Here is an 11,518-nt window from a genome sequence, read left to right on the forward strand (position 1 = left end):
CTCAGGTGCCATTTCGTGCCTGAAATAATGCAGGTAAGGGCACCTGAGGTCATCCTCCACCATAAAAGCTAAAACGTCGCCATATGAGCTATACTGTATGGGTTTGACATAAAATCCAATAAAACAAACAAACAAGATTGACTTAAGGGCATCATACCCCAAATGAAACAAATATCCCATATTTCATTTATGGACATACTATAAATGTTTTATGTGGTTGTTGTTTTTTTATCTTTGCTTCTATTGCTTTTAACAGTCTTTTCGTTGAAGATTAAGTAAATATTTAAATATTTACTGTTTTTGAAGTGTTTTTTTTTCAGCACATCTGATTATAATTTTACATTGTGAAGTAAAGATACTGTTGTTATAAAGAGATTTGCTCTACGGTACACAGGGTCGTTTTGCATAATAAAATGCAGTATGCTGCAGTTCAGATCAGAATATTCATCTCCGAGTCGATAAAATATATGAATTTGGAGATAATGATGTTTGCCTGTTATCGCCCCAAGATTGGTGTCCGGAGGTTGGATTTTCCGATCGAATCTGCAAACATTTCAGATATGATTTCATGAATATTTTATCAAACTATATTATAAAAGTATAAACCGAGCTGGAAATTTCTAAAATTTATGTAACGGGCTATTCCTTTTTAAATTAATTACATTTTAGGACACTTAACAATTTATTTCCTACTGCGATTTTTTTTGTATAATGCTATTTCTAATATCATAAGGGCAAAATGCTAGCCTTAATTGTATTTCAAACACAGGCTTTACAATAAAATTAAACTTTGAATTTAAAAAAAAGAAATACATTAAAGATTCAAGTGATTATTTTCATATTCAATGCGAATTATGATGGAAACGGCAAGGGCTATTTTTGGTAATTTACCTGGATTGTTAGTTCTGTTTCCAATCTGTAAGTTATATTCTTTGTTTCCTTTACAATATTATACTTTTAAATCAATTTTTAAATTTTCCATGAACATTAGCATGAATCTCGGGCATGCTGTTTACTTAGGGTAAATTTAAATACAGACTTATGTTTGCAAGTCTTTCTTTTAAAAAATATTTCAAAAAATAAGTAAAGAAGAGTGTTTTAGCTCAGTAGGTCTGATTCCTATGGACTGTTATGCAAAAAATACATTACACATATAATAACAATATTTTAGGTATAATCCGAAAAGACTTTTAAAACAAATTGTATTTTAATTGATATTAAAGTGCCTTGTTAAACAGAAACTGAAACAAAATTATTCATGTTCACATACCAAGATATTTTGAAAAAGAAAAGATTCAATGAAACAAAAAATCATATAATTAAGATAAATCACTATAAAATATGACGGTAAAGTTAATAAACACAATTTAAAAGTATTCCTTTTTCTAATGGGAATTTGCAATTTAGTCTGTTAAGAAACATTTACAGAAAATATCAGACTTTAGGTAAAGAACGTAGTCAGAAGTTATTAACTTCAATCAAATCTGAGACTCTTTTGTTAAATAAACAATATTTTTAGGAGGTATGTTTTTTAATCTGAGTGACGAATAATTTGCCCGCGGCCGTGTTTTACAGCACTGGATTGCATAGAAGCCTGAAGTGATGTCTGATGCATGCACGGTGGTGGCGGCCGGGTGACAGGTAGTACTCTTGAGGTTTGCCAGAAGCATGAGCATGGGTGCCATCCTTTTCTGTTTGTCTGATACCCTGGATGTATTATGGAACTGAAATACAATACTCTGCTTTTTTCGGATATGTCATTAGCTTTTCAAATATTGATAGTCGTTCTTTCATCTAAAATCTATTAAATTGATTCCAGTTCAATTACTTGCTACTGCTTCTTTCGTTTTGGGTCCGGCGGCCCCAGATTCATTTTCGTTATTTTGCGTACTTATTGCTCTCCATCTACTCAGTTTATTTAAGGCTTTTCTAAAGAATCACATAATTATTACATTAAACATTTCGAATCCAACGTACAGATATTTTTGGTTACACTTTACACGAAGTTCTTCTTTATTACAAACTTACAAATATACTTGTCAATCAGACATTGCAAAGTTCGTTCATGTTGTTTATGTAGAGTTATTATTGAGATAATTGAAAAAAAAATATTACAAGATTTTAATGGTAATAAGCATTAAGGAAAGATTAAGGAAATATGGCAAAAACTTGTCATATTACAATGATTATCTTCATATGAAGACATCTGCAGATGTTTCTTAATTTCAAATTTTACCAGTGTTATATATAAATGTTCATCTCAAATATTTTAACAACTAAATTAATGCGGTCCTAAACTTGCATAAAGGAATCTTTTTCTATTACTATATTTATTATTTGCTTACATTTTACAATGCAACTTTAAACAATATTATGAAATATATGACAAAGAAACTGTTAAAGCGAATTGGTCCGTAATGAAAGGTCTGTTATGCCGTAAATAAGTATGTTGATATATTTGATATCATACCTGCTATAAAACTATGAAATAATTATATATGTTTTGAGTAAGTGTGAGATACAATATCCGATATAACATAAATTACATAGCAGATAATAAATTGTTCTAGAACAAAGTATTATCTATTATTAAACAATATAAATGCTCATAATTAAACACTTAAAGCTCTATAAATATTCCTTTTTCAAGATATATTTATCAGAATATCCAATTTATACATTTTCATTGTTTTCATACAAATATGAAATTCTTATGGAAAATGTGCCCATTGTAGACCAATCCACTTGAAAACGCCATCCCTACTGAATATGATTTCAAAACTAAAGCACTGATCAATTTAACTTGCAAACAATATTCTACGAATAGAGTTGAAAACTGTTCAGCAATTCCATAAAAATTAATTCTTTATTGATAACATTTTAAAATTTAATTGCGATCAATACATTAAGCTAGTAACTAATTACGCGATGTAAAAATAATATGGTAATGAAAACTTGAATCTGGATGTATAAGATCGGAAAGCTTTTTGCGATCGATATGTTATGTTAGTAATTAATTATATAATGAACCACTTTGTATCGTATCAAATCAAAATAAATAGAGATTACGGAAACTTTAAAGAACGCCACACCACGTCGCTGCAGTCTCTGTTTAACTGTTGTCATAAAAGAGATTTATGGTATGTGCAAGCTACCGTTCATCCTCCCAAGCACCGGCCACCGGTTTGGGCAGAATTTAACACTTAAAATGAAAATGATAAAAACTTGAACTAAGAAACATTCGCTATTGTGTTGAATCGCGGTTATCATGGATCTTTCAGTCCATCCCATTAACACATAAACATTGGTATATAAGATTTCAAAATGTGATGATAGTTGTTTTATTTTGTTAATTATACATTAAGCACAATAATAAAGCGCAAGTTATCTATCCAATTAAAATTTAAAGCTCCAATTAAAGGCGATGTATTATGTAATTATTATGTTCGCTATTAAACTAAGTGCAGTTGCTGTAAATCTATTAAAAGCGATCTTCTAGAAATAAAACGTTTAAGCTATTGATAATTAATTCTTTTTTCACATATTATAAATTTAATCGTTTATAAATATCACGTGACGTTTGATCTTCAGATAGAAACAAACTTATCATATGATCTTATTAAGATTAGATATCTGTTAACTAAAAGTCAAGCAAAATCATATTCATGTCATATACTAGTATATATTTATATTCTTTACTACACTGTCAATTATTGTCGACAAACGTAAATGAATTCATTTTTTACTTTAGTATTTATTTGATTATTATAATAATGTTTTGTAAAACAGTACATTGTTATAATAATAAGAATTACGCTATCAAATAATTACGTGTCACCTTTATATAAATGAAATAATGTTATCAATATGTGTAGCGTCACCAAACTAGTTATTTCTATAAAAATGGAATATAAAAACAACAACTTTTTAATTTTCTAGACAGATAGTTTTACTTGGAGTAATACACGGTTAATTATTAGAACAATATGCTTTAAATTGAATATGAAAATTAGTATGAAACTTATATTGCTAATTTGAATTAACTTTGGTTGGATACATGGACTTAATTATAGATCACCGCCGGATTTAAATTGCTTATGTAATTTTTATTAATATTTTTATTTCGCATTTTGACAGAAACTAACACCTGTTGGGTAAGTGAACATAGTTTATTTAAGATTTACATAAATATCAAGATAAACCCAAATGATTAGCTAAACATTCAATTTTTACACAGTAACTGTAACATTACTTTAATTTATTTTCAAAATGACGACTTATGACGATTATTTTTATGTTCTTTGCTATCAACATTTTTAACGCTTAATTACATAGATATTGTAACTATATATATATGTAAATATATCTTATCATATTTACGTTGCTTAGAACGTTTAAATGCGTTATAAGCGTTGGAAAAGAAAAATTTGTTCAAAGAAGAGATATGACTAAACTGTAAAATAAATAAAGATATTAATTTCAAAGGCATATTCCTCGTAAATTTTTCATGGTTTTTTGTTTGTTTATATTTGCATACAAAGAACAAATTAAACGACATAAATCACCATGGAAACCCAATGTTCTGATGACGAATACAACAAAAGTGTGATATTTGTTATATCATCTTTATCAACTGGAAGTGTAATGTACTGCAACCATTTTATTTTGGGTGTCACGAATTTGTAAATATAAAAGTTCTCGTTTAAGAGGTATGTATTTCTTGAATATTTCTCTATACTTCTTATTTCGGTAAAATGTTGCTAAAATGTCGGTAAAATTTCCCATTTTCTATTCACTTTTGATGATTTGATTTAAGTGAATTGGTGTAAAATTGAACGTCTGTACTACAATGAATAATTATATAAATAGTGTTTAGTATTGGACATAACAACAAACCATGAAAGAGTTATACATGTACTTAAGTTATTGGTAAGTGTGACATACATGATCCTATATTACATATATTTATTTATATAGCAGATATATATAATAAAATGTACTCGAACAAACATATTTTTATTATATGTCATCAGATAAATGGTCATTCTAAATCACCTTGAACAACATAAACATTTTGTCAACAGCATATTAAAAGAAATTTCAAGTGACACATTTCTATTGATTGTTTTATCAATAGTTGAAATACAAATGGAATATGTGCCCACTTTGATTATATCTCATAAGTCAGGCCCATGGACTTCGATACTCGTTGATGCTTCATACAATTACTGTCTTAATATTTAACCAAACTAAAATTTGTCATTTGGTAAACTGTCCAATTTCCTTTTGTCGCGCACACAAACCCTTAACAAGCGAACGGAAAACACATGACTTGTTTGCCTGTTTCCAGCATTTTTATGTTCTTTCTTAAACTTGTAAATAATCATTAAAATGCTAAGAATATGCCTTTTTTATTTGTCAGAAAGAATGTATGCTGACTGTAATAATTTGATTTACACATGATGATTATTTTATGTAACTTTATTTTTGATTGGTCGGCTAGTATTCTATATCCCTTCTATATCCCGTCACTTCCACTACATCAATAGCTTGGAATAAAATTAGTAATCAAAACCATAAAAAAAACATAGATTTGTTCTTTTGTTATTCTGACGATAGTATTGTTGATTTTTGAGATTTCATGAAAAGTGATTGCACCAATAAGTTTCATAAGTTAATGATATGTTTCGAAAATCTGTCCCTCGGGAGCAATAAGAACAAGAATATGATATGAAAATTGAGTTTATTCCATGATTCCTATATCAATTTCAATTGCTAAACATTTTTGTTATATTATTATTAACAGCAAAGCCAAAAACAAGTGCCACATGTGACAACAATCACAGGTTACGAGAAACAAAAGCCAAGGTCCTAGTTTCCAGCAAAGGATTTGGAGAAAGCAATCATTTTCAAATGAAACCTCCCAAGTCCAACCTGTTCGTTTACCAAGACCTGTTGTTACAGGAAAAGACTTGAATAATCGTCACGGAATCACGTCACGTGATAATGAAACCAATGGTTTTGATTTTTCCTGTTACTAATTAAGATGAAAAAAGAGAAAAAAAGAAAGAATGTGATTTATGAAATAACAAAAGCAGTGTTTTGACAGAGCTAGAAAACAGATGTGTTGATGTATACCACAGAGGATTTTATATATCAAATTAAAATACCTGACGACATTTTAAATCTTGGAAATTTAAATCTCAAGAGCAAACTAGTGGATGCGTTAAATGACGGTAGCACATCATGACATATTTCAAGGATGCGACTTTTCAATTCAATATGATCATTAATTTTACATTTGTATAATTTGGAACGAAACTTATACTTAAACAATTCACAATAGGAATTGTTAAAATCAACTACATATTGTACTAGACATGATTAGAAAATGTCCTATTTATTACTTATAATATTTATGACATGAAAATAAAAATTGTGTGTAAATATATCTGATCAGAATATTATGTACATGTCTGTGAGCCTGAATATACACTTACCAATCAATTAGTCAAATCAATTAATGACCCAATCAATAACGATTAATCTTATGTTATTGCAAAAACACTGAATGACTTTGTATTCACCACGTGACTTTTAAACTGTTCAGTTTCTGAATTGGACTATTTTTTCTTCCATGTAGTGATAATTTTTTTCAAATTCTATGATAAAAATATAATGTTAGTTTACAAACAGTATGGATTAGCAGGCTGGCCTGGCTCTTTACTGGTGTCAAAGGATGATCTCATTGGGTTTCAACAGGGTAACGGTCCTAATAGCGCGGTGCTCCTGATGCCTGATGGTTATTAGTATGATTTTTACAATACTTGTAAGGGCATTAATTAGACATCCAGATAGATAGTCGGTAAATTGCGGAGAAATTCATAATAATTATATTCATAATTATTACTTGAAAGTTATCCAGGGAAGCCGATTCTTTCAAATAACCAGCGGCTTTTATAATTGCAACCGGATATTATATATTTGAACATACATGTAAATTCAATTTTCCCTCTTACCATGTATGATTTATTTGATTATGTTTTGTTTATGTTATTCTAATGGATCCAGTGTGATTTTGCATAATATATCAGTTCTTCTCCTTCATTTTTACACACGTAAAACATTTATAAATTGGAAAAATGAATATGTTTACATGCTTGTTTTGTACAAAACAACCTCTTATGTAATAAGTAAAAGAAAAAGTATCGAAACACGATGCTATCTGATTTGTTCTTTCTCTTTTATATCATAGTTAAACATAAAACACACGTTCCCTGCTGTCACAATATGAAACCCCAGAATAAAGTAACCAATGAACCAGCATCTAAATATGAAATTTTTTGTCGCTTTCTTCAAAATAAGTAAACCCTAGCAAAATGAGCCAATCAGTGGGCATGCTCTGGAGTCCTGGTTACTAATAGCTGCACTCCAATGAACGCAGTGCATGAATATGTATACGATTTGACTCGGACACATTTTCAACAGAAAGGTCCCCAAACTATGACACAATAAAATATTATCTAAGAACTAACGATAACGTATATATACCAATTGATAGATATTGCCCTTTTACCTAAAAGTGTTAGATTTCTTAGTTTTCGTTGAATATTACTTTTAACCCTTTCGCTGCCAAAGGGTTATTGTTTTATTGTTCACCTATTTGCCAGAGGATTTTCTAAGAAATTACTATATTATTAATAAATATAATTATTATCTGTTATTAGTATTATAATAATTATATATGTTTCCAAATCTGTTAGTTTAATAATAATTATTGTCTATGGTATAATTTTCTTTATATTTATTATTATTATTATTATTATTAATTTATAATTGTTACTATTATTATTATACAAACGGCTAAAGCCGTCCATATGGCAAATACGCCGAAAATAACAGGGACGGCTTAAGCCGTCCCTATGGTAGTGAAAGGGTTAAATTCATAAAGTAACACGGAAGTTTTACGGACTTAAGGAAATAACAACAATTTTGAATTTATTGAGCTATTAGTTTTGGAATATACAACAATCCCGTTTAAAAAATCACATTTTTTACATATTTTATTTTCTTTAGCTCATAAGTATATTGGGAAACAGCTAACTAAAGTGGTATTTTTTCAGACAATAATATACCTGTTACAGTCATATTTACATGTATACATATCTTGCATATAAATATAAGCACTACTATATTGTATCACACTATACAAACAAATCTTTAATACCCTGATCATTGGTTCAGCACATAGGCTACTTACACCTAACTACTTTGATTTCGTTCTTTTTAGTGATATATGTCTGTAAAGAAAGCTAATCGGTGATGCTTGCAACAATATAAAATATTTTTTACATAATACTACACACTTGTAATCGTAACGTTTATTTTATCTATATACATGAATACTGTTAATATATAAACAATGTTCAGGCTTTTTTTTTAAATAAATGAATTGTGCTGTAGCTGTAAAATATACCCTTATCAAACCATTTGACAAGATATATGATCATGTTTAAGATATTTAAAATATAACCTTACCCCACATAGCAGTCATGGTTATAAAAGCTTTCATCCGTATTATAAACAATACATTTAGCGAGGGAATAAACCTTTTCTAACAAAAAATATTATCATTTTGTAGAGCTAACAATTTGCTTAAATATCATCGTTTGCCAACTATTATTATTATTATTATTATTACTACATGTATTATTTTTTTAAGGCACATGCTTACATAAATATGTTTAACCTAAAATCATTTAAATAACAGTGCATTGAAATCAATGTGAAATAAGTTTGTTCAAGATATGATTCATAATTTACAAGTTTAAATGTAATAATGGAATAAATGTCTTAAAGTCCTGTAAGTTCTTTTATAATTGTACCTTTTCTATAATAAAGAACAATTACCACATAATTTTATGCACTCTTCCGTTTTCAAATCAATGAAAAATAAATACAGTGTTCATTGTGTGTTAAAAACTTTCAAATGGTCTCCAATGCAACCAACATAGATCTCAGCATAGCGTGAACTGTGGCATATAGATTGAAGAAGGTCTCCATCTTCACCTTTATACATTATCTTCCTTTGCTTCAAGTCTCCGTTGACTTTATGAATTGTTCCATTATAATAAGAGCAGACAAGTAATGACCCATCATCTAACAACAACATTCCTTGTGGTCTACTAAGATCTGTATGTTTATATGTAGCTGTAAGTTTCCCTTGTAATGATACACTCACTACACTGTTTTTACCACAGTCACTGATATACAGAAGTTTGGAATCCTTTCTCACAGCAATATACGGGGCATAGCGAGGTGACAGAAAGTTCAGAGGCATGTTATTCAGGATATCACCTTGTGTATTCAGTACAATCACACTAGAAGGAGACACACAATCAACATAAAGACGATCCTGATTATAGTCTATACAATAGCATGTCTTATCTACTTTAATACTGCGGGCACATGATATATTGTTTTCTGTTGTCATGACCAATATTTCTTTGATATACGGCATTGTTACTGCAAACTGATCCTGAGACATTACAGCAATATCAAATGGCGCTGAGTCTAGAACTTTCTCTTCTACAAATCTGTTCTCTATAGATATCAATTTTAACTTCTTGTTGAAGTGATCAGCTAAAACAAGTTTATTTGTGTTAAGAACTGCAAATCCTGTGATGTTACAATCCAGCTCATCTGATAAAGTTTTAACATTGATATTTTCTTTCCCAATCAGACGATCAACAGCTTTTGTCATTTTTGTAGATTCATGACGAGAATGATCGACAATCTCACCGAAGACCATTTTCTTACAGAACAATGTTTCGAGTTCAGCATTTCGTTGAAATGAGTAGCGCATATTGGTATGCATTAATGTTTCTTTTACTTCATGTAATTCATCTGATTTCAGTGTAGATTCTGCCCGCTTCATGTCGATGTACAGTTGACCTTGTTCATGATTTGCCTTGCTTGCATGTAGACTTGATTGCAAGCATTTAATACTGGAAATCATATTTTCACATTTATCTAGGACATGCTGAATAATTTTGTTGTTGTTGGCCCTTATTTCCTCGGCATTATTTAAAGCATCTTTTTGCATTAGATCTAACCAGTCATTTATTTCTTTTCGGAATTCAGTGATCGCCTTGATGATTTCTTCATTGAAATAATTTATGTTGCTTCCCTTGCCTTTAGCCTTCTTCAAGATTTCTGATGCTTCTTTTAATTTTTCGCCGAGTTTCTGCATGACGTCATCGAATTCCTTCCCATCTGCGACACCTACGCACTTTTCAGGTATGTAATCAACTTTACATGTTCTATGTCCTAAAGTTATGCAATCACTGCATCCGAGTGCATGGTGTGATGGACAATAAAATTTGATTATTTCTTTTTCGTGAACTTGACACATTTCAGTGCATTCATTGTTTGATTTTCTTGTAGTTTGAATCTTATCAAAATCATAACGCTGCAAAATTTGATGATTTCGTGAGACTTTGGTTTTTCTGTAAATATCGTGGCAATTTTTACAAAGGTATTCTTGACAAGTGACACAAAACGTGAGCTTCTATATGATTGACCTGTGGTAAGAATGGCTCACAACAGTGATCAAAGTCTTCTGCTGATCCTGCTGATCCAAAAAAAACAAAAAAAAAAAAAAAAAAAAAAAAAAAAAAAAAAAAAAAAAAAAAAAAAAAAAAAAAAAAAAAAAAAAAAAAAAAAAAAAAAAAAAAAAAAAAAAAAAAAAAAAAAAAAAAAAAAAAAAAAAAAAAAAAAAAAAAAAAAAAAAAAAAAAAAAAAAAAAAAAAAAAAAAAAAAAAAAAAAAAAAAAAAAAAAAAAAAAAAAAAAAAAAAAAAAAAAAAAAAAAAAAAAAAAAAAAAACAAAAAAAAAAAAAAAAAAAAAAAAAAAAAAAGAAAAAAAAAAAAAAAAAAAAAAAAAAAAAAAAAAAAAAAAAAAAAAAAAAAAAAAAAAAAAAAAAAAAAAAAAAACTACTGATCCTAGCAGGTCTATTTGTTTACGTCCTGATACGGCCATTCCTGGAATACAAAATATAGAATTTTTTATCATTATTTTCCTTTCTACTAAAAAGGATATATTATTCAATTTGGCTCATAACGAAATTTTTAATTACATCTTAAAGTTTATTAATCACAAACGAAAATCAATTTATGTGTATTGCGTGATCGATCCGCTGTGTAGCATTTTATTTATCCAATGAAAAAGAAATATCTCATCTGACTAAAATGACCTTATTTGACATTAAAAGAAAAAAATATTAATTGCTTTAACGCTTACAAATTATTCTATTTCTTATGTATTAATAATGGTACCCATCAATAAATTTGATTAAACATAATTGGTTGTATTAAACGATATTAATCGTATTCATTAAGGTATCAACAATTAATTAATCAATTAAACTCTTGATTGAAACATCGATCATAATTCGATAACAAACGAACACATTCAAAGGTCATGATCCTTGTGACACTAGTATGACCTTTCTTAAGTAA

At 28.8% G+C, this 11,518-nt stretch overlaps 1 protein-coding gene across 1 annotated transcript; it reads right to left on the reverse strand.

Annotated features, from left to right (window-relative positions):
- Positions 1 to 8,965: 8,965 nt before the first annotated feature.
- LOC132718415 (uncharacterized) lies at positions 8,966 to 10,414 on the reverse strand. Its single transcript, XM_060702109.1, has one exon. The coding sequence runs from the start codon at positions 10,412 to 10,414 to the stop codon at positions 8,966 to 8,968; it is 1,449 nt and encodes a 482-aa protein (XP_060558092.1).
- Between the last annotated feature and the right edge of the window lie 1,104 nt (positions 10,415 to 11,518).

The sequence above is a fragment of the Ruditapes philippinarum genome, unplaced genomic scaffold (assembly GCF_026571515.1).
Source record: "Ruditapes philippinarum isolate M1 unplaced genomic scaffold, ASM2657151v2 ctg4684_1_1_1_1, whole genome shotgun sequence".
Classification (NCBI taxonomy): Eukaryota; Metazoa; Mollusca; class Bivalvia; order Venerida; family Veneridae; genus Ruditapes; species Ruditapes philippinarum.

What these genes read in the sequence shown, in the direction of transcription:
- LOC132718415 (XM_060702109.1), bottom strand. Translation starts at nt 10,414, where the DNA reads ATGTGTCAAGTTCACGAAAAAGAAATAATCAAATTTTATTGTCCATCA.